The sequence below is a fragment of the Nyctibius grandis genome, chromosome 1, assembly GCF_013368605.1.
Source record: "Nyctibius grandis isolate bNycGra1 chromosome 1, bNycGra1.pri, whole genome shotgun sequence".
Lineage (NCBI taxonomy): Eukaryota > Metazoa > Chordata > Aves > Nyctibiiformes > Nyctibiidae > Nyctibius > Nyctibius grandis.
The window spans coordinates 68,142,209-68,166,788 of record NC_090658.1 but is presented as its reverse complement, the minus strand read 5'-3'; the positions used below and the strand labels follow the sequence as shown (position 1 = coordinate 68,166,788).

At 37.8% G+C, this 24,580-nt stretch overlaps 1 protein-coding gene across 14 annotated transcripts in view; it reads right to left on the bottom strand.

Moving 5' to 3' along the window:
- Positions 1 to 24,580, bottom strand: part of EPB41L2 (erythrocyte membrane protein band 4.1 like 2) — a 140,849-nt gene that overhangs the window by 20,127 nt on the left and 96,142 nt on the right. For 10 of the 14 annotated variants that reach the window (XM_068396994.1, XM_068397058.1, XM_068397018.1 and 7 more), the window contains exons 7-14: positions 19,796 to 19,871; positions 18,047 to 18,265; positions 17,500 to 17,587; positions 15,698 to 15,850; positions 14,463 to 14,560; positions 10,109 to 10,281; positions 6,143 to 6,324; positions 1,685 to 1,747 (exon numbers count right to left, since the gene is read on the bottom strand). In XM_068396994.1, the coding sequence (XP_068253095.1) occupies positions 1,685 to 1,747; positions 6,143 to 6,324; positions 10,109 to 10,281; positions 14,463 to 14,560; positions 15,698 to 15,850; positions 17,500 to 17,587; positions 18,047 to 18,265; positions 19,796 to 19,871 (1,052 nt within the window). Of the gene's footprint in view, positions 1 to 1,684; positions 1,748 to 1,958; positions 1,992 to 3,938; positions 4,587 to 6,142; positions 6,325 to 10,108; positions 10,282 to 14,462; positions 14,561 to 15,697; positions 15,851 to 17,499; positions 17,588 to 18,046; positions 18,266 to 19,795; positions 19,872 to 24,580 lie in introns of all 14 variants that reach the window. The other 4 variants (XM_068397040.1, XM_068397049.1, XM_068397090.1 and 1 more) reach the window with 2 other exon arrangements.

Sequence of the window (24,580 nt, the reverse complement as noted above, 5' to 3'; positions counted from 1 at the left end):
TATCAATGTAGACATAATTATTAATTTTTATCAAAAGAATGTAATTGGATGCAATAATTTAGGTAAAGCTTCTGGTTTTTGTACAAAGATTTTATATACTTTGTAACAGAACATTTTGAAGTTTTACTTTAACATCTTGATTTGGATTTTTATAGTCAGTGCTCACAATGCAAAGATGCCCCATCTTAAGTCATGAAAAATCCAAACCCAATACAAAGTCATTAGTTTCTGATTTCTTTTTACTTGCATGTTCAGCCCCAGTAACAGTTGGTGCTGCGGATCTATTTCCTAATACTGCGAATATTCACGCATGCACTTTGAACCCTAAGAACCTCTCCCCTTCTGGCAGCTCAGTAGGTTCATATCGTCACAGGACCAATGCTTCACTTTTAATCTAGGACTAACAAATGAGACATTAAATATGTCCCCCTAAAGTATGTATTTTCTGAGTGAAGTAAAATCTTATGCCAAAGGCATTCCATTACACAACTGAAGCTAGTAACAATCATGTCGTAATTTAAAAACCTGTCTTAGCTTGACACAAGGCACGTTTCTTGGACTTGATCTAAGCACAGTTACACAATGCACAATTTCAGCGCTTTAGTAAGTTATACACAAGCAAAGTTTCAAAAGTGATCAAAAGCTGCAAAAAGCCAAAAAATGTATTAGTTGGGTTACTGCGATCCATACATCTCCTTATTACCGAACAAAACCAATGATTTTTAAAAAGACAGTTTTTGTGACAAAGGGAATTATTTATAGCCCCATCTGGATGAATAAAATAAATTAATGACAGCAGTAGGATTTTCTAAAATTTCTTCAGTTACTAGTTTATGTGATTAACCACAAGTTAAATGAGACTGATTACAACTACAGACAGTCTTTGATAAAATAATCCAGATTAACAGACTATATGAAGATTCTTATAATAAAAATCTCTACTTAAGTGACAAAGCACTACACAGTAACATACTGTTCAAAGCTCTTTGGTTTTGCTCATCTTCAATGAAAACCAACCTTTAGGAAGCAAGAATTGCTTCCATTTGAAAAGTGAAAAAATAAGGCAAAGATTTCAGAAGCATATCTAAACATTCCCTTTAAAAATCTGATCCTCACATACATTTCTTAAAGCTCCTAAAATCAACAAGCGTCAGATCCAGAATTATATTTTCCATACTTCTATCACTGCTTGTGCCTTACTAACTCCATTTATTCAGATAATATATTTCATAAAGGTTGATTAAACTGGTGAAAACTAGAAAAGCTGCTCAACAGAAGATGCACACATTGAGGAACAATGTATAAAAATCCCATTTAGGATTATGAATTGGATCCATGTGTTTGCTTTATCTAAATAGGGCTATTATTCCCAGTTGCCACGTTGAAAACATCTAGCAAAAATACACAAGATGTACATTCAGCATTCAAGCTGAGGGTTTTTTTGTTTATTTGGATGTTTTTGGTGGTTTGGGCTTCCCACCAAAGCCCAAAAAATACTTTTTTTTTTTTATTTTCTTTTTAAATTTCAACTCAGAAACTAGAATTATAACATGCAACATTTCCAAGCTGTTTTTCCCCCATGCACTTCATGCACTGTGTCCTTAACAGCCTGCAAGTGACCTCCCATCCCATGCAGCCTGGCAGCCCGTGAGAAGGGAAAGTGTTTCTTATATTTTATACAAACCTCCAACATTAAATTGCTATGTCTGACATAAATATTTTCCCCGTCTACTCTCAAGGAATTGCTCTGTGAAATTAAGCCACAAAAAAAAAAAATTCCAAATGAACATAAAATGTACCAGCAAGTAAAAAAAGACCCTTAGAATGAGACAGTTAAATAAAGGAAATAAAACAGTAAGGTGAAAAGGCACTATTCAGATTAAATCCATAGAAAGTTTAGGGTGCTAACAAGGCAGGCAGCTACAGCCAGATTTAATTGAAAAAAAACAACCATGCACCTTCTGCTGTGCTTCCTCCTCTTCAGATTCTACCTATGTGAGCACGTGGCAAATTACCAAGAAAAGGAGCGTTAACATAATCTTACAGAATCACACAGAGGATTCATCTCTTTGTAAATGCTGCAAAGCATGCTGTATTTACAGACCTTTACTGTTTCGGCCCCAGATGTTGTTGAAATTATTAAGCGACTTTGGTCTTCCTTCACCTACATTGTCGTAGAATGGCTGAAGTAATATCTGGCATCAGTGGCATGAAAAATGGAAGTTTCACACTATGTGCCTTTTTTGCTGTACTTTTCAGTGTTTTCCCAGATGGAGATTTAAGAATGAGTAAAGAAAAAAAATGACATGTATAATTTCTATGGTAAGCGCCTTAAACTCTGCAACAAGTTGATGGGAAAATGGAATCTGATGCATGAATTCTTTTGGTAAGAGAGTCTAGGATTCAAGTCTAACACCTAAATACTGTATTTACAAACTGTCTTAATTATTTCAAGAATGTTGCTGTCCTGGGATGACACCCTACCCCCCTGTTTAGGAGAATATAGTCTTCCTCAAACTGCAATGCACTTTGTTGGAAATGACAGCTAATCTTCATATCTCACCTACAAGTATTCTGAATGCTTTAAGGAACAGCATTCTTTCAAAAGCAAACCACTTCCCAGTCCTTCCACAGGTACAAATATCAACTGCTAATCTCAGGAAAAGATGCATTTAGAAGTCAACACTGTGCAAGCATATACATTTGAAGAGGGGTGTACTTATTGCACATACTGTGCACATACTGTGTGAATGCACATATAATGTGGTACCTACCACATTTTCATTCATTTCTCACTTATCTGGGGTTCTATTTCCTGCAACTTTGTTACAAATGATGGATTGAATAAGGTTACAGAAAAAATGAGTAAGTCTTTAAAGTAATGTTTTTAATTATTTTAAACTTAGATTGGTGTTTTTAATGACATCATGCTCTATTTAGCATGGTTTTAATATACACATTGTATTGATTTAATCAGTTCAATAAACTTTGTTAAATGTAACATTGATCAGGCCCTCCCCCTTTTTGATTCTGTAATATTTGGTTTCATATTTCCTTTGAAGATCAAAATAAACCACCTTTTTCTAGTAGTGTTGCTGTAACCTGCACAGCAGACATAAGGAAAGGAGGCATTTTGTCAACCACTCCAGATGATCAGAGCAACGTATTAGTGTGACTGAGGCTTCTGTGCAGCAATTTTAACTGCATATTTCAAAGAATGTTCAGACTCCAGCAATTAAAGTCTGACACAACCTGTAATCCCAGCTAACGAATGAAATGTCTCTACCTTAACTGCTGCTAGAGATTAATGAAAGCACTTAAAAAAAAAAAGTGCCTTGGACAGACTCAATTTTGCACACACCCTTGTAGAGCAGAAACATCCGAAATCTGGAATAACAAAAAAAGCTGATTTTAAAGCATTCACACTTTTCTGAATTCAGCTTTTAGGAATTTCACTTTTCAGGTCTAAACACAACTTTGGAGATGTGCTTTCCAGTCAATGCACGCAGGAGACACGCATTTTAACACAAACTGATAGCGCAAGTAGCACAACTTGCAAATAGTATCAAGTAGTAATATATCTATTATTACACAGGACTTTCAGTATTCAAATTTTTGTCTCATAAACATTTTGAACTACAAAGCAAATCTACATGCAGCTCAGTATCTGTGGAATCTAAGGAAATTATGCATGCTGTAGGAATTCAAGCAGAAAAAACACCAGCTATCTATTGACTAAAAATACCTCAATAGCAATTTTTCACAAACGAGAAAAGTTAGAAGGAGAGAGATATACACACGTGTGTGTGTGTGTATATACAGGCATGTACACAGACATGTCCCTATACTAGGAAGTGTGCAAAACTGAGCAAGCCTCTGGGAGAACTAGCATAAAAACTACGTGCAAGTGTCAACGTTTAAGCAACAAAATTACACACCTCCTCTTCCTCTGCTTTGTCATTCAGTTCATTGTCATTAGAGGCACTAAAGGAAGTTGCCTTATGCTCCAGGTAGCAGAGGGACAGAGCAAGAGGAAGGGAAAGTGTGAGTGAAAAAGGAATAGACTGGAAAGCAGACAGAAGCAGCACAAAGATAAGGAGAAAAGAGGGGATGAAGGAAGGAGAGGTAATAGGAATATAGTGCTGAAGGCCAGGTGGGAGGAAAGAGATGCAAACATCAGGAAGGCTAGGAAAAGTAATATAACCATCCTCATCAAGCAGCGAACGGAAACTAAAAGAAAAACATCTGATAAAGCTGAATGAGACACTCAGCTCAGTGCTTTTGTAGTTATTTGCACGGATTTTTTCCTCCACAGCAGGGCAGCCTCGGCTAGCTAGGGGTCTCATAGATTCAAAGATATTATTCTGTGAAGCTATTTTGTTTTTATTATGATCTGGTGTTTCTTTCATGGAACTGCACTCTGAGATGTCTGGGATGGTAAGGAGGGGCTCCCCAAAGGGATCTTCCTCTGAAATATCTGAAAGCATGTCCATCTCAGGGACAGGTGACAGGTTTGTGAGATGGGATGACACAGAATGGATGGGTAGTGATAGCGGGTGTATGTGAGTGAGATGAAGAAATAAATTCTGTGCACAGTGAAAAATGAAAGCACAACAAAATGCAAGTTTGAAGTCACAAGAAGAGGGGAAAAAAAGAAATTATTAGTTAGTGAAAATTTTTACTTAGAAGCAGGGATATCTCTACTAATGCAATAGAAATGCCAAATAAAAATAGAAATGCCCTTGTGTTTTACAAACAGCCAACTTGTTTAGTTCTGTGGGTTATGAAACAGAACCCATTATGAATGTTTCGTTCTCAGTCTGTAAAGAACTGTGCACTTTTGAACTGTAATAGTCACAACAGATGGAAGCGGACAGACATTCAAAGCTTTGGCAGAAAGGTCAGGGGACAGTGCAGTACACGAAAGACAAGCTGGCACTTTGATTCTTTGGTTTATAACCATTTCCTCTAAGACTTAAAGACAGCCAGAAAGGAAAAGAAGTATCTGTGCTAGTAGGGAAAGCAAGCTGTTCACAGAATTGGCATGTGTAACAAAACCTTACTGAACAGCTTCCTGGAACAACTTCCCAAAATACTGCTTTTTTTTTTTTTTTTTCTTTTCCTTCTTTTGATTAAAATATTGAAGATACTGCCACTTTGAAAACAAGGGAGTATCACCATTTTACCAAGCCCAAAGTCAAAACATAGGAATTTATTTCACCATTTTTCTCCCATAAAGAAATCCTGTGTGTGCCTTTTTCTTAGACTAATTCAAAATCACTTCAACTTGCCAGCAAACAAAAAAAATGCAACTGTTGGTATTTGTTCCCTTCCTACACTTGAATGCAGTGGGAACACGTGAAACTCGGAGAAACTCAGCAGTCCCTCTAGGAATCAAATGGGTAGTTAACTTGCAAAAATGTTTGAAAACAAAATTACTCTTTAAATATGAAAGAAAGTTCTGGAGAACTGCCAGAAAAAGAAATGGCCTCCAAGAGAGAAGAGCAGCAGATTTTAGCTGACACTTCGGAAGGAAATTTTTACATCAAATCATACAAGATCTAAATTCAATTTTTTCACCTATTCCCCCAGTAGCTCAAACAACCAACACAAGTAAATGGTTGCTTGAAACAGGAACAGACCAAAGTACTCAGCTTTTCACAGAAATCTACACCTCAGTCAACATACAAGCTTTCAAAGGATGAAATAATTCTGCAATGGCTACTAAAACAATTCTGTTACCTATGGTAATTAAACACAGTCATAATATACCCAGCTTTGTTGAATATACACAACTGTGGATATGCTAACAATTTTTTTTTAAAGTCTAAACAAAGGAAATGAATAAAATATTATTTACCCTTTAAAACTTTTTCTGCAAGAACTCATGCAAGCTTACTGAGAATTCAAACTGAACTTATAGCAATAAAAGAAACCCTAGATCAATTCCATTCAGAAGTTTGTATTCTCTTTTGCCTACATACACTTATATTAAGTTAAACCTACAGAAAGCACTTGACAATTTTGCTTCAGTATTTTAGTATGGTGTTCTGTATGAGGCTCAGAAGTGATAGGCACTAAATAACCACAAATGGACACACACCACATGAACAAATAATTTTGGTGTGAAAGTCAGACATACCTTTCCCTCCTGAGTCAATTCTAATTGCGGAGTTTTGACTGGGCTTACATCTTCTTCTCTGCCACCTTCTTTTAACTTTGCCTGACCAGCAGCTTCAATGTCAATGATTTTATCTCCAGGAGCCAGCCCTCCAGTAGGAGCAACGTCTCTTAGCAGACTTTGGTCTGAGATACCCATGGGAGCTATAGAGAACAAAATTATTTTGGTTAACTGGGGTAAGTTGGAACATTTTGTTTTTAAGACTTAACAAAATGATTTTATGATGATGTCAGCAATGAGCAATACAGGCTAGTTACTGAGTGATACAATATTTTTCAGCTTCTTGGCTTTGCAAAAAGTCTATGGTTCTCATTGCACTGATATGAACAGTAATGTACCCATGTCATATAATGTACACTTACTATGCAAGGGAAAAAAACCTCACAATATCAGGTAGGTATTTAATTACCAAGTTTCTGATTAGTCTTGGAAGGCAAATTGAAGGTCCTATTCTTGTGACTGTGTAAATCACCATAACAAAAGAGAGCAACAGTGTTTTGTGGAAATTCACTATTTTGAGAGGACTGTTTTAATGCAATAGAGAAACAGCTATGCATATAACTGTCACAGTATTTTTATTCTGGAACCTTAGCAAAATTGGCGCTGCAGAAACAACAGCTCAGTGAAATTAAGACTTTTCCTCCCTATATGCTTGTGAAAAATGGAAGGAGAAATACTGAATATGTATACTTGAATATTGCCAAAGCACAAGAGAGTGAAAGCCCTTAAATTGTTTTTTTCTCTTATTTGATTCAGCATAACAGGATTAATGAGCAGGACGGCTTTGCTTTTTTTTTTTTAAATCAGGATGACTGGCTCAGTCAAAATAGTAGCAATGAAATACAGGAGAATTCATTAAATTAAGCAGCTTTAATAAACACAACTTTGATATAAATTTAATTCATTTGGCAATCTTCTGTAATACCTCCATATGCCTTGACCTTACAAAGCCAAAGTGCAGAAAGTTGAGAGGAAGAAGCATTTCTTGGAGTTCCTTTGAGGGATATCCTCTTCGGAAAACAGTCTCAGCTCCACATCAGAGACTCCCTTAAGCTGTTGAGAAGCCAAGGCCAGCTAATGGCAAACGTGGGATTTCGGATGTCAGGCTTTCAGGGCCTCTCTACATAATAAGTTCTGTAACTTCAGCTTCTTGATCCCTTCTTGGGTGGCAAATAGAACATTTCTTGGGTATATGTCCCTCAAGTTCCACAAGGAGCTTTTGACAAATCAAAGAATAATTTAGGTTGGAAGGAACATCTGGAGGTCAGCTAGTCCAACCCCTTGCTCAGAGCAGGTCCAATTAGACCGGGTTGCTCAGGGACTTGTCCAGGTGAGTTCTGAGCATATCCAAGGTCTTCTTAAATAAAAAAAATAACTTTTATTTCTAACTGAAATTTGCTGTCTCTCAACTTGCAGGCACTCCCCATTGCCTTACGACTGGGCACCTCTGAGAAGCGCATGGCTCCATCTTCTCTATACCTTCCCTGCAGGCAGCTGCAGATAGCAATATATCACTATAGCCTTCTTTTCTTAAAGCTGAAGAACTACAGTTCCCTCAGCCTCTCCTCATATATCATGTGCCCCCAGCCCTCTGGCCAGCTTGGTGGCCCTTACTGGGCTCATTGCAATATGTCAACGCCCATCTTATACTGGGGAGCCCAAAGATGGACATGGTCCTCCAGATACAGTCTTGACAGTCTTTGCAGTCTGCCTTATTGCAGTCTACAACTACCTGAAGGGAGGTTGTAGTGAAGTGGGAGTCGGCCTCTTCTCCAGGCAACTAGCGATAGGACAAGAGGACATAGCCTCAAGCTTCGCCAGGGGAGGTTCAGGTTGGACATTAGGAAGAATTTCTTTTCAGAAAGGGTTATTAGACATTGGAATGGGCTGCCCAGGGAGGTGGTGGAGTCACCATCTCTGGATGTGTTTAAGAAAAGACTGGACATGACACTTAGTGCCATGGTCTAGTTGACATGGTGGTGTCAGGGCAACGGTTGGACTCGATGATCCCAGAGGTCTTTTCCAACCTGGTTGATTCTATGATTCTGTGTGACAAAGTACTGAATAGAGAGGAATAATAATTTCTTCTAATGTGCTGGCTACGCTTTTGCTAATACAGCCCAGGATACAGTTGGCCTTCTCTGCTGTAAGGGCACACTGTTGATTCATGTTGAATTTGTCCAGCGGGAGACCCCAGATCCTTTTCTGCAGAGCTGCTTTCAGTGCAGTCAGTCCCCCCCCAGCAGGTACTGGTGTATGGTGTTACTCCTCCTCAGGTGCAGGACTTTGCATTTATTTTTGTTGAAGTTCCTTTCAGACCAGTTCTCTAGCATGCTGTGGTCCCTCTAGTGAGGGTGAGGTAGGGAGTGGAGCAACAGTAACCCTTACAAGGATGAGTATGCAACTCTAGGTATTTGGGATGAACAATGGCACTGGGCATGCTGCTCACAAAGGAAAGGCAGAGTGCAAGCCCACCCTCTACAGGATTTGTCGTTTAAAGTGTACACGCACAGTATGAACCTACATCTGGACTACTGCCTGAAGAAGGAACAATATTTAAGTTTGACTTTGAATGAATACAGTTTAAATCTATTACAGTCTGCAGGTGGCAACACCAGCAAGCTGCCTTAAATGCTGCCAGGAATAGCTGGTTTCATTTGAGATGAAACCAAAGACGATTAAGGGGAAAAAAAGGACAACCAAGAGCAATGTTTCATCACGCTCAAAATTTTGACTGTGATGGTTCTGTAAGAGTGAAAGTTTGGACCTGAATGCACATGCATACACATCTGTATTCTGCAGATGATGCACAAGGGATCCCAGAAAGGCTTGCTGACAAAATCTCCAGGAGTTGGAAAGAATTCAAACTGTTTCTAACCAAAAGAAGTACAGGAACTAAACCAGACTCAGACAGTAACACCGATGTGGTGACAAGTCTTTTGGTTGCCACAAGGACTCATCACACACTACCAGCACAAGTGCTTTTGCCTCTTATTTTTACTTTGGTTCTCAGAAGGTAAGACTTTGTAGGTTTCCCAAGCAAGTGTCAGAGTTTGCTCATTTGTAGCAGTATAGAAGAATAAATGTTTGCAGAAGTAAAAGTCTTGTAAGTAAAATATTTTTGCAGAAAATAAGGTAAAGCTAACAGATGAATTGCTAAACTCGCATCACTGTCACAGTTCACTTTTATTCTACTGAAGCTGTGTATGCCTGAATCTAAGTCAAGCTTCACATGATTTCTCTGAAGAATTTTTCCACTTTATTTCAGAAGTGACTTAGAGTAAAACATGTGCTTCTACATCTCTCACACATACTGCTGCTACACCTGCCTTTGGAAAGCATGGCTGTTTCCTATGAAGGAAACCAGAAGAAACCAAACACCAGTAACCACACAAAAATTTTGGCTATTCAAACAACCTCAACATAAAACTTTTTAACTAAAACCAGAAGTAACTAATAAATATACTAGGATAGCAATATACTAAACAAAATGATACAAAACTAGAATGATACAAAACTTGTTCTACCTTTTCTGTTTGGTGTAGAGAGAGGCATTCAGGCCAACCCAGAGCCCAAAACATGCCACTGACCAAACGATTCTAATCAACAGCATATAGTACATGCCTATCCCATAAAACAGATATGAGTAGTGAACACAGATGCTTTATGTCCAATATAGAATCCTCCATATATTCACAGCAGTGCCATACAATTTAGACAGTGACTTAACTTACTGTTTAGGTCATCTAAATCTGACAAGTAACCAAAGTGGCTACTCCTCACATTACCCATCAGAAACTGAAATTCATAAATTTGTCAATTGACATTCTGGCCATCGATAATGTCAACATTTTTTAATGTTGGTCAGATCAGAGTGACAACACATAATGTAATCATTATACTGAAGAAATAAGTTAAATTTCATACCTCCATCAAGGCTCCTAGAAACACGTTTGCTTGAAGTGCGCTCAAAGTACGGAGCTGGTCTGTCTATGAGGTTGCTAGCCTGTCGTGTCTGTGCTTGTGTACGTCCACTGTAGCGGAACTTGGAACCCAAGGTCAGAAACTTTGCTTTTGGAGGCTGTTCTGGTGATACAAGTCTGAAAAGCAAATATGAGGAAAGTCAGTTAAAAAGGCTTTATTTTACGTATTTAATGAAGTACTTCAAAGCTACTTATTATATTTCAACTTTAGTTCACCATGCATGATTTGTGCACTCCAAGAAAGGATTCTACCATAAGCTCTGAGAACTTCTAAAACAATCCATGTTATTTATTATTTGCAGTTGGAGTTGAAGTGATGCTAATAACCATCAGATTTTCCACAGTATGACTAAGCATCCTTATCTTTTGGTGCTATCCTGGTTAAATTGTATTTTTTGTAGAAAGCCGAGGCCATTACATGTCCACGTAGAATACGTCTCAGATCTCTCTCCTTAGAACGTTACTTACAGTAGAAACTATACCTCTCACTTCCACTGTCTTTCCTATATTCTGAGATGCCAATATGGCAGCTACTATTCCTCAAAGTTAGGGAATGGCATCTCAAAGCTGCATAGAAGGCTGTATCAAGTGAAAAAAAGACTGAGACGGCTGGAAAGTTGTGACCCAACAGTAAGAAGTTTAACAAGCTTGATTCAGACTCCAGTTTCTTTACAATGTCATTTATAGATTTATATAAGTTGATGTTTGCTGGATATAAGGAGGGGAAAAAGCATATTGTGAAAAGGGTGAAAAAGAGATTCAGTTAAAAGTACTATTAATGCTGGGTTCTGTGCTGGGTATGTATTCTTGTACCTAAGTGTTAAGAGTCAGTGTCAGACAGTCGAATTAACAATGTGGCAGAATTTGCTATGAGGGATTCCCCTTTCCACCAGTTTTTGACATCCCATGAGTTCGAAGAGACAGGTCCTCTATATCTCCCTGAATTTCCTTCAGTACGAGGACTTCAAGCTCTTATTCGTCTAACCCTCACTGCTTGTACTTCATTTTTGAAATCTGAGCCATCAGCTTCAACACTGAGGATACTGTTTGTTCCAGTGCCATCCTTGCTGATAGGATAAACAGTCATCACTGCAGGAACTCTTCCTAGTCTCTGCTTCTCTAGAAAGGTCTTTGATGTTGCTTCCTGGATCAATGTAGTGCTGCAAATACATGCTCACCCAGCATGGCAGTCTCCATGGCCTATTCTCCCTCTGTATAAAACCATCAGACTACTCCAGACAGAGCTTTTTGATTTGAGGATCTGCAAAGAATGAGAAGCTCACTGAACGTTGTCTTCTTTCAAGCAGAACCAGCAACTACTGTGCCCTTTGTGGTTAGGATGGCACAGATGGGCAATCGAGACTTAAAAGTATGCTGACTTTATTCTCCTCTTTTGAAGCATTTGCACAGGGAATATCTGTGTCAGTGGAATCCGATCCAACATATAAGACAGTATCCAGTGGTGGGTTCTGAAAACTGACAGTCATTCTAAAGATATTTCAGCAAAACTGAAGAATTTTCAGATACTCAGCAAAAACAGTGGTGAGCTAGGTAGCAGGCTACCATTTTTTTTGAGAGGATGTTTATAGCTTTGTCAGAGTGTTAGCCAGAAGGATCCAATCCTGCATGCCTAAGATGCATATGCACACACCTGAATCCTAATCTGTTCCAAGACATTTTTAAAGAAAACAGAATTCAAGACAGACTTACCCACCCTTCTGCACTAAGGCCACTTATGTAATAAAATCACAAGTATCTGGAGCTTCACTTTCATTGCTTCTATAAAACAGCCTTATGCAATCTTTGTGACAATTTATTTCTCCACATTATTTCCAAGAGAGAGTGCATTATGCATTAAGAGGAAAAAGGCTAAGAGGGTTTTTTCCAAGGTTCTTTCTGTTCTTTATTTTCCAGTCTTGGCAAGGCTACAGCATTAACTGCCTTTTTTATCTTCCACCCTGCTGAGATAAACTTTTAATCTTTTAATGTGGAAAAAACAAGAGAACTAATTACTTCCTGATTAAGGGCATTTGAATGGATTTTTTGTATTACAAGCTTAATTACATAAAATAACTGAAGACTATGCTTTTACCGTTTTAAGACATTCTGAGGAGACACTGAAACAGTCATGAAAATTTCAAATAAAACATCATAAAGCAGAATTATAAACAGGTTTCTGCAGCCATTAGTTAAGATCCAGAGCTGCAGACTAAGCTTACCTCAAAAGATTAATGTAGATACATAGTCTGACTGTATTTCTTAAAATAGATTGTTGCTCTTTGAAAATGGTACTGGAATCTTAGAAGGTTGAGCTAACACAAGTGAATCCAATGCCTTTTGGTTGTTATTTTCCACATAGTTCATTACAAATTTTTATAAATAACTTTACATGCTGACTGACTTTCCCATAAATTATAAGAAGATGGATCTTAATGTAATTATTTGAGAAAAACTGAAACATTGCAAAAGATAACACAAGGAATCTTACAATGTTATATAGGGCATGCTAAGAGATCTGGAAGCTAAAAATATACATCTCGATTGAATACAATTTACTGTGGTATCATATACAAGCTCTACACGTGCTCTGAAAGAGCTAGAGTCTCTTGGACTGTAGCAATTGTTTTCTGATTTTTATCTTTGGAGAAAAATAGAGCTGGATTTATTTTACTGTTTTTAAATCAGGATGAGAGGTTCTGAGGATTTTCTGTCTGATGACATTAGCGGAGTATATGGATTTTACAGAATGGTTCAAGTATTTGTTACGTAATTCTCATTATAATGTCATTCCTGGTTAGGAAAAGCCACTTCTGATTGGAATAAAATCCAATTATTTTTATTATGTCAGAATTTCTGTAGTAAGATTATCTAATACATATTAACGCTCCTGAAAACTTTTATATTTGCAAATGGTAGTTCTCAGTTTAGGATTTTTGACTTCCATAAGATTTGTTTTTTCCCTATTCAGGTCCATTATATTACTATAAAAATAGGAAATACAGTTTCCCAGCAAAGCAAATCACTGCATGTGATAAACTTTTAATTGCAGACAGAACTGCATGCTATTGGTGGTAACGGACATCAACAGCCAAAGCAGACTTCAAATTTTAAAGAAGAATAGAATGGTGAACTATGTATCTTAACAAACTTAACTAACGAATTCTATCAAACATGAAAAAAAAAATCTTTGATCAGGATTTAAAAAAGAAGTGCTTCTAAATTAAGCATTTTGAGACTGATTGCCAATCTCAGCACAAATTCTAACATTGCATTCAAGAATATTTTAAATTAAATGAAAATCTGAATACTGAAATGAGACAGTTCCAGTAACGAACTGCTTAGGTCTCATTGTCCCCAAGTTCTCTGAAGGTCTCAGCCTAGCAAGTATATTCAGCTCAGACTAGTATTCAGCAACAGGATTGCATCTACCTTAAAACACAATTGCTTTTTTAAAATAAGAAACAGGCTACTGAAGGAGAAAGCTTACCTTTTAGATACCCTAGTTACTATGCTCATTTGAAGCAAGGAACTCAGGTTCAATGCCTATTCAATGCATAAGAGATTCAGCCTAAATCTGTGACTCCGAGGCTGCATGAGGCACATGCACTCCCCTCATGGAGTTTGTGCTATTTTAAAAATCAAATGAAGATTTTTCAAATTCCTTTTCAATGGAGGAAGTAGAAAGAAAAAGAACTCTGTGGCCTATTGTTCAAGTGCTCATTTGCAAATAGACCATAGTTTCAATGACCAATTCAGAATTTTATGTTTATCAGTTGCTGGGAAAAAAAATGCAGGGAAAGTTATGGATTAACACATAAACAAATAGTAGTCTGTTTTTAAAGTGATTCTCTGTTCTTTAAAGTATGACTGTGAACTCGGCCCAGTTTATAAATAAGGAAAAATTCAGCTGTAAGCATTTACACTCAGTAGAATATTCTGAAAAATGGAGTGAATGAAGATTACTGTCAAGCCCTGAGAGCTTCTTGTGAAGCAGTATAGTGGCTTTATAGCCACTCTGAAGACTCAAATCTCTCAGGAAGTCTTACGTATGATCACTAGTTTAGTTCCATCCTGTTAGCACTCTGAAAGTTTAAATAAAGCAGTTAGTTGTACTTCAGATTTTCAGAATTGGTAATTTGGGGTCAGTGATTGTTACGGTGTCTTCTGTCTACGAGGTGTTACTGGACTGAGAAATTAGGGGCAAAGAGAGGAGAAATCTTCTCTACTTTCCTCATATCCTTAAAAGAAAGATATGAGCATACCTGCCAAAGCGGGGGAAGCAGAAAATTATCATTTACCTGAAGAAAGTATGGTGCTCCACACAAACCTTCCACAACCTTTTAGCAGCCCGGTGGTTTGGCAGTTTGAACCCAATAGTGCTCTCAAACTGTTCCAGCTGGAAAGAATCCACAAATAGATTAACCCATTTCCTTAAGCCGGCTATTAACTAGGAGGCAGAGTTCAGATAGTTCCATTAGTGTAACAAGCTGTAATTCTGTCATAAGACTTTGTAAGTTTCCAGCCTTTTAATAAAATTATACTTGGCGGGTTAGTCATGATGGGTAATAAATCACATTATCACTTCCTACCTGTACTAATGACTCTTTTGAGAAATGCAATAATACTTCAGTGTTCCTTGCTGATTTTCTGACTAGCTGCTCAAGGTATTTATATTTAAACTGCATGAAGTAATTGTATTGCAGGTTGTGCTGCACACTTTACTTGGATTTAATAAAAGTCTGAAATCCATACTGTAGTGTTGAGCTTACCTGATCCATTTCACTATATAATAGTTTCTTAGCAAAAATATTACATCCATGCACCATCAGTGAGTGCAAGAACAATACATCTGTGTTCCAAAACTTACAAGACTACAATGTTAGTATTACACTATTGGTGTTTAGACTTCTATTTATTCACACAGTAAAAGCTATCTAAAACATTTTAGAGTATAATCTAAAAAAGCATTAGTGTTTGACATTTTCTTTTTTGTTAAATTTCCAGTTACAATGTGTTCAAAACATAACCCCCCCTCCTTCAGCAACTCCCACAAACTTATAATGGTATCTGAAAAGAAAGCTGAATTCACTATTTCCACAGCAGCTAACAGAAAGAGCTATAGCGTCCTACAGGACAACTCAAGCCTTCGGTTACACCCATAAAATAGATGCATTGACATTTAGTGAACAATTATACCCAAAGAGGAAGAGAAGCTGGCTCTCTCCCAGGACTGCAAGTTTGTATAGACAATAAGAACATGGTCAGTGTAATGAGCTTTCCCTGTTAAAAAAAAAATTACAAGATGCCATCTATCAACAAAAGAAAATAGATTTTCTTCTTGGTTTGCATTTACTAATCAAGACAGGTGTTTAATACGATCAGTAGAATCTGAAGAGGAAAATAAAACACACTAAGTTCTGCCTGAATCCAACATAAACCTGTGTGGACATCTAGGAAAAAAATGAGGATGTTTTCTTGTTGCTGGATAGAAACGATCTCACAAAAGAAACAAAGACAGAAAGATGCTACTCACTTCTGCTGGCCTGACTTTGATGTAGAAATTACTTCGCTTGTAGGAAATCTTCAGAATTTTTGGCCAAGCGAAGCGGTTGATCCGGAGTCTATCTTTGTAAATGAGCAGTCCATTAGCACATACACCCAGCATGATATCCACACCTTCAGAATCCTATCACATATGAGACAATTTCATAAAAATCAGATTAATAACATTCCAAACAAGTAGTTATTGCTGGCATACCTTGTGGGAATAATGCGACTGGGACTTGTTTCATATTCAAACCTGAAAGACCTTGACAGTGAGATTCTTTAAGCAGAAATAGCCAAGTATATTTTTATTGGAAAGGCTTAAAGTAATGGCTTTGGCACGCCTCTATCTGCATATGCCACAGTTCTGGGAAATTCTTCAATATTCTGGCAATAGGGAGTAAGTCAACAACTTATAAGCAAGGAGAGGTATGGTGGGTATGCTAGCAATAATTTCAACAAATATTAAAAGAAGAAAAATTAAAACAGGCCTTTCCAGCTTAAAACAGTCAATGAAAGTCTGAACAAGTTGGTGATCATGGTCACCTACTGGTCCAATAAAGGTACAAGAAGTAATGGATAGTTGGGTGAAAATGTCAACATAATGATTTCAGTCAAAGTGGTGGCAGGCCGCGTTTCTGAGCATTCTGTTCCACTGACAGCGTTTGATGCAAGTTTTACAGGTTACAAAACTCATCGCTTATGATAAGGCTTTGATAGACTATACCAGTACACAATACAGCAGAATCTCACGTCCTCCCCAACAACAAATCAACTACATAAAATGCTGACACTGTCATTAAAAAGTTGTTTCACTAGCATAACTAACAGCTGCAAGCAGATTTTGGCAAACAGCATTTCTAATGCTTGCAGTTACTTCACTATGGCAAAAGAAAGCTCCAATAAAACTCTAAAAATCTAAGTTCCTTAAAACACTACAGACCAAGTGAACTGCCATGCTGCACCTGTATTAAAAAATGAATAAATGTTACAGACATAGTTAACGTACATAAATAAAAATTTAAGGATATTTCTTTCAAATGTTTCTAACAGAACACAGGAGAAAGTCTACGGAAAATTGCAAAAACAAGTGCACAATCTTTCCATATGAAAGAGAATTACACAATGTTTCTCCAGTACTTAAAAGTCTTGGTTTTCTTTTTTAAATATAGGACTGATACGATTACAATGCATTAATTTTCCTAATGATTTAAGACTTTGGATTTGTGTGAGGAGTGGGAGGGGGTTGGTTAGTTGGTTTGTTGGGTTTTTAACTAAAAAATCCCACTAGAAATGCAAATTTTATTTGACCTATCCAGAGGAGTGGAAAAAGCACCAAAAAAACACCCTCCCCCAAGACCTCCCCCCCGTCCCATCCTCTGTTTTTAACTCTCATTGTATTACAAAAACAATTACGTGTTCTTTTAAGCTTCACTTGATGGCCCTATGTCTGGACATGGCACTTAGTGCCATGGTCTACTTGACATGGTGGTGTCAGGGCAACGGTTGGACTCGATGATCCCAGAGGTCTCTTCCAACCTGATTGATTCTATGATTCTGTGATTCCTTGGCATCAAAAACCTGACATTTAAAATTTATTTAGCCGCTCTTTTGAATAAAATAAATTCTTAGGATGTTAGAGCTGTACACTGAGTAATTATTGTGACCAAGACATAAAAGGTTTTTACTTAAGAACTAAGGGTACAAAATTTTTTAAATAATCTATACATACTATGTTCTATAATACTAAGCATGTCTATCCTAAAACAAAACAAAACCAATCCCCAATACCTTGGCATGATGTAAATCCACTCCATACATGGAGAGTCTCTTCGCATTTTCTAGGAACTGGGAATCTGCCTGTGCTGGAGTCAAGCCCCTAAAACCATTGAATAAGCCTTGAGTTTATTGACAAAAGAACCGAGAATCAAAACTGAGTGGAATCCTGGAATTCAGACACATAGAAAAACAGTTTGTAAAGTATCAATAGCGTTTTTGTCCTAAAGGGAAAGTGTTCTTTCAAAGCATATTATATTTCTTTAGTAGAGATTTCCACCTTCACTTTTTCAAAGTATTTTAGCTGTATGTTGCTTAAACTAATTCATATGCTCAGATAAAAATATTTTCTCCAAAAGTTCTTGTCTGAGATCTTAGTGAAGCTACTATTTTCAACTGAAATTTTTAAACACATGAAAGTAAGAGATTCTAGTTACACAGCAAAAGATGTTGAAAGTAACAATGAACTTCAGCTTAGCAGTTTTACACATACTCTTAAGAGAATTGACATAAACGTGACAAAGTATGATGATTTCATTTAATCCCACTGTATCTGACACACCTGTGTGTTTTGTGCAGCTCAGCTACTTTGTCTTCCATTTCTTGAGTTTGATTGGGTGCAAACTGGAATTCACTGATGTAGTCACTGCGGTGCTCCTCTGGGTCATGGTCACCCAGCTCAGCCTGCAGGGTATATGAACCAAGGAGGGCGTGAGTCACAAAAGAACACGGCAGTCGACCAGAAGCAATATCCTGACGAAGCTGTAGGCACAAGAAGTATCTGCAAGACAAAGGAAAGGGGGAAAAAACAAACAAACAAAAACAAGAACAGAGAAAGTGTTACAATGGCAAGTTTATGAGATATGGAAGAATTTATTGAGATACATGTAATCATATAAGCATATTTTAAAATAAGTCAATGCATTAATAATTTGTTACACCTTACATTGAGCATTATTGCTACACAGTAAATTTCACTTCCATTTTTAAGAGTCAATATTACTTCCATGAAAAATGTGAAGAGCAGGAAAAATTCTGATTTCCAATATAAATGCATGAAAACCTGTATCTAATTTGTAACAAAAGCTGACTTAGAAACTCCTTCATTTCATATTGTAGCCTGTAAACCTAAAGCTTACAAATGAAAACCCATACATTTCCTTTAAAATTTCCCGTTGGCTTTAAAATTCTAACTTTTATATCCCTTGCAGTTCATGAGCTAATCAAGTCATGTAATACACAAAAGAAATCCAGTTTAGTACTGAACCCATAACTGCCTTCCTTAAACTATCTATGTATTCGAATTTAATATTTCAGGTACTGCATACAGTCTTCTACCAAATCTAACAAGTTAACAATCAGTAGACACCCTATCCTAGCACAGATCTTTAATGTAAACAGAAAAAGAGTTTCACAAGTGAAGCTTACATTTTAAGGAATTTAGTTTTAAGCCATAACCATTAAAATGCTTTTACTGGTTGAACAAGCAATTGAAAATTCAACCAACTTGCTGAAAATTTTCAAAGAAAACATGGACATCTTCCTTTAGATACACTGTGTACTAAATGTCTTAGACCATTTGTAACGATATATCAACTACACACTTGTGTAGCTATCTTACTTTGTGCAGAAGACTGATCCGATGTGATGTGTAGTAACATATATCCTGCCACAGAAGACTCAGCTAACTCCAAACCAAAACTAAGTGTTAAGGTTTTCCATAACTCCTGAAAACATGAGCGTCAATTCCCTGCACTCTACTCACTGGTTATGTCAGTCTCATAGTGTTACTTTTTAGGTGCCTACTATCCATGGCATTCTAAGTACTTTCTATCTAAGAACTTTGGAAGAGAATTATTTTCAGATTTTATTATGTTTTGTGCTTTTATTTAATGCGTATGTATAAAACTATGTTTCCACCAACCTAGCCTAGATTATTACTGATGTACCTTGGATCCCTTCAGCTCTGCTCTTAATATCAATATCCCCACATCATCATTTGCTATGTAATAAAGCAGCAGCCCAACAATAAACCACTGGCTTCTTTCAAATATGGTCATTCACATCTTACCTCCCACCCAAATCATATCCCCACTTATGATTAAATTCTTCTTTCTAAGGTTTCTTTCTGAAATTTTCACGTTGTCTTTTCAACCTTGTTCCAAAAAGCAGTTGATATAAGAGCATCTGTAGTGTCCTACAGTAATAGCCAAACATGTTATGGCTTCCAGAAACTGAAGAAGAAATTTTATATGGCCTTCAAATTAGACTAACAGTATTTTTTAAGTTTAAAATTAGGAACTATGCATACCTAGTGATGTCTTCAGTCAACTGTGAAGGATCAGGAGGATAAAACTTCACATTAAAGGTGAATATCCAAGGTAAACCTAAACATGGGAAATGTCTGATTGTTAATCTCAAAAAAGCTGAAGCAAGCAAAGAATGAACCTTACTGAAAAATGTTGGAAGTCATATAAATTTTAGATCACTGAAATCTTGAAGAAAGTTTTTCCCTCTTTTTACACTATATTCGTAAGAAGTATAGATTATTTTCATTATCAGGTAGTAACTCATACACACATGCAGTGAAAGATTAGCATGTTAAAAATTATTTTCAAAGATTGTTCTACAATAAGTTATGTAAACATCAGAAGTTTTTAATTTGAAAACTACCATAATATATCACTGCTTTTAAGATAGTCTGTGTTCAAAGACACTTGCATTGAATTTGTGCTTATTTCCAACTCCTCCAAGGCTAACAGTCTCCCCCTGTTTAAACTGACTGTTAGTTCAAGAGACTGTACAATAACTATGAACATGAGATGTCAAAATGCGGTCTGTGTTGCATACAACAGAAAGATAATAAGTAAATTATTCATATTCATACAGAATGCATGGAAGACAAAAAATATTAGCCATTGTGCCTTTCAAATATTTTTTCTGAAACAATACCTTTAGCAACTATAACAGCAATGATATTTTAAGTTTAAATTCTCATGTGTTAGAATTGTTAACACCACATGCATTTTTTAAGTAAAAACATGCTTAAAACTAGATTAATAATTTGACAAAGCATAAATGGTTGCCTTTAGTCATAGCTCTAGCTGTAAATAAATTTTTAAGATTTGAAAGCTGAAGTCACTCATCAATAATTAAAATACATTCTCAGAATGTTAATCTACCAATATTGTAACACTATATGCAAGAGGAATATGCTCATTGGAAAGTACCAATAACTTGACAAAACGTAGAACTTTCCTAATTCAAACAGACTGTATTAAGTACAATGCACACATACATATGCAATAGAAAATCCCAAAATAGGAGCCTAGGAAAATAATTTAATAGTTTGGCTTTGCATGCTGCTTGAAAGCAAATGCAGCTGAGCTTTATCATATCCTGCCAAACATAATGAAAGTAACACTACAATGCAGATCCGCTAAAAATGCTGAAGGAAGATAAGAAAATAAATCAAAATATTATCAAAACAATTAAGTAGCCATTTTTGTCTTCCTCTTGCCCTTTTGCTCCTAATACGAACAATATTGTGGTGAAACATTTAGAAAAAAATAATCTTTGGTAAAAAAGGTAATAATTTTATAAAGCTTGTTAATGTTGAATTTCAGACAGTAAGCAATTTTAAAAATCTGTCCTACACAGATAAATCATGCTTTGAAAAATGTGTATTTTAACAAGACTGAAATGCCATTTCCAACATTATGCTTGAAAAGAGTGCTGACATTTTTGTTTAGGATTATTTACTTTAAAAAAACTATATTAAAATTTCACAGCCGTTAAAGGTGAAGGGGTGCTTTGTTTCAAAATTTACAGAAGCACAGAATCAATCAGGTTGGAAGAGACCTCTGGGATCATCGAGTCCAACGTTTGACCTAACATCACCATGTCAACTAGACCATGGCACTAAGTGCCACATCTAGTCTTTTCTTAAACACATCCAGAGATGGTGACTCCACCACCTCCCTGGGCAGCCCGTTCCAATGTCTAATAACCCTTTCTGTGAAGAAATTTTTCCTAATATCCAGTCTAAACCTCCCCTGGCGAAGCTTGAGGCTATGTCCTCTTGTCCTGTTGCTAGTTGCCCAGGAGAAGAGGCCAACTCCCACTCCGCTACAACCTCCTTTAAGGTACTTGTAGACAGCAATAAGGTCTCCCCTCAGCCTCCTTTTCTTCAGGCTAAACAATCCCAGTTCCCCCAGCTGCTGCTCATAGAACATACTCTCCAGACCCTTCACCAGCTTTGTTGCCCTTCTTTGGACTCTGTCCAGCACTGCAATGTCTTTCTTGTAGTGAGGGGCCCAAAACTGAACACAGTATTTGAGGTGCAGCCTCACCAGTGCCAAGTACAGGGGGACGACCACTTCCCTCGCCCTGCTGGCCACGCTATTTCTGATCCAAGCCAGGATGCTATTGGCCTTCTTGGCCACCTGGGCACACTGCTGGCTCATATTCAGCCGGCCATCGACCAATACCCCAGGTCCTTTTCCGCCAGGCAGCTTTCCAGCCACTCTTCCGCAAGCCTGTAGCAGTGCATGGGGTTGTTGTGCCCCAAGTGCAGGACCCGACACTTGGCCTTGTTGAACTTCATGCCATTGGTCTCAGCCCATCTATCTAACCTGTCCAGATCCCTCTGCAGAGCCTTCTTACCCTCAGGCAGATCAACACTCCCACCCAACTTGGTGTCATCCGTGAATTTACTGAGGGTGCACTCGATACCTTTATCCAGATCATCAATAAAGATACTAAACAGGACTGGGCCCAGTATTGAGCCCTGCGGGACACCACTAGTGACCGGACGCCAATTGGATGCAGTACCGTTCACCACCAGTCTCTGGGCCTGGCCATCCAGCCAGTTCTTAACCCAGTGAAGAGTGCACGTGTCAAGCTGTGGGCTGCCAGCTTATCCAGGAGAATGCCGTGGGAGACAGTATCAAAGGCTTTTCTGAAGTCCAAGTATACTACATCCACAGCCTTTCCCTCATCCACTAGGCGGGTCACCTGGTCATAAAAAGAGATCAGGTTGGTCAGGCAGGACCTGCCTTTCCTAAACCCATGCTGACTGGGCCTGATCCCCTGATTGTCCTGTATGTGCTGTGTAATCGCACTCAAGGTGATCTGTTCCATGACCTTGCCGGGCACTGAGGTCAGGCTGACAGGCCTGTAGTTCCCAGGATCCCCCTTCCAGCCCTTCTTATGGATGGGCGTTACATTGGCCAGCCTCCAGTCATCTGGGACCTCCCCGGTTAGCCAGGACTGATAATAAATAATGGAGAGCCGCTTAGGAAGCTCTTCTGCCAGCTCCCTTAGTACCCTTGGGTGGATCCCATCCTGTCCCATAGACTTGTGAACGTCCAAGCAGCACAGCAAGTTGCTAACTACTTCCTCCTGAATTACAGGGGTCTATTCTGCTCCCTGTCCTTATCTACTGGCTCAGGGGGGCAGTTGCCCTGAGGATAACCGGTCTTACTGTAAAAAAATGAGGCAAAAAAGGTATTAAGCACCTCAGCCTTTTCCGCATCCCTGGTCACAATGTTCCCCCCCACATCCAATAAAGAATGGAGATATTCCCTTGATCTCCTTTTGTTGTTTATGTCTTTATAAAAACACTTTTTATTATCATCTTTTACTGCAGTGGCCAGATTGAGTTCTAGTTGAGCTTTCGCCTTTCTAATTTTCCTTCTACATGACCTGGTGACATCCTTGTACTCTTCCCTGAGTTGCCTGCCCCTTTTTCCAAAGATCATAAACCTTCTTTTTTCCCCTAAGTTCCTGCGAGACCTCCCTGTTCAACCAAGCCGTAATTCTTCCCCCATGGCTCGTCTTTCGGCTCATGGGGATGGCCTGCTCCTGTGCCTTTAAGATTTCTTTCTTAAAGTATGTCCAGCTTTCCTGGACCCCCTTGTTATCATGAACTATTTCCCATGGGACTCTCTGAACCAGTGTCCTAAGTAGGCCAAAGTCCACCCTCCAGAAGTCCAAGGTAGAGGTTTTGTTGACCCCCTTCCTTCTTTCCCCAAGAATCGAAAACTCTTATCATTTCATGGTCGCTGTGCCCAAGACGGCCTCCAACCATCACATCTCCCACCAGACCTTCTCTGTTTGCAAACAGAAGGTCTAGCGGGGCACCTCCCTTGGTGGGCTCACTAACCAGTTGTGTTAGGAAGTTATCTTCCACACAGTCCAGTAACCGAATATCTTTCACCATTTCAAAAATTATTTCAATTTTTCAGACATGACTATTCATTGGAGCACTGCAATTTCTGATTAAATGTCAAGTTCATTCTCTACCTGGCTGCTAAGTCACTATTTCCTTTTGAGAGCTCTGGGTTTTAGCATATCTTAATGTTCCCAGTTATCAATTATTTGTTAGAACAATGATAACTTTGCTTACAAAATAAGGCAGGACTCCTTAAATGAAAAAGTCTAATAGTCTCATTTATTTGATGTACACATAGTACTGAATTGGGTAAAACATGCCTCATTGCATCATCCACTGAAATGCAGTGCAGGACAAAATTAAGACAGAAATACCTTTAAAAATGTCTAATACTAATTAATACACGTAGCATGAACAAACAGAATTGAAGATGGAACAGATTAGCCCACTTCCATCATTTACAGATGAATTCCTGCTTAAACTATTTCTCCCTCTTGTCATCACTTCTACAGTTAGCTTTCAGAAAGTGCTGTAGCTAAGAGATCTAGACATGGTTTGAAGTAAAACAAAAACAAAAACAAATTAAAAAAAATCTATATTCTTTATAAAAAGCTAAAAAGAGCACAAAGCCTCTGAATCTATAGACTATGTGAAAAATGTCAGTGTCTACTCATGCTAATTCCCATAGCTAATCCATAGAAAAAATGTTGCAGTTGACTTTCTACTAAATATTTTCTGGACAGTTGGTGACCTTATATTTTGCCTGATTACTGAAAGCACATTTATCCTCTGAATATAGACTAGCAAGTATATTACAATGCGCACAGTCTATATTTATATTTCTCACTACAGCATACTGTTTATAGCCACATAATGGCTACATACAAACATAATTGTCTTCACACAATAATGCACACTATT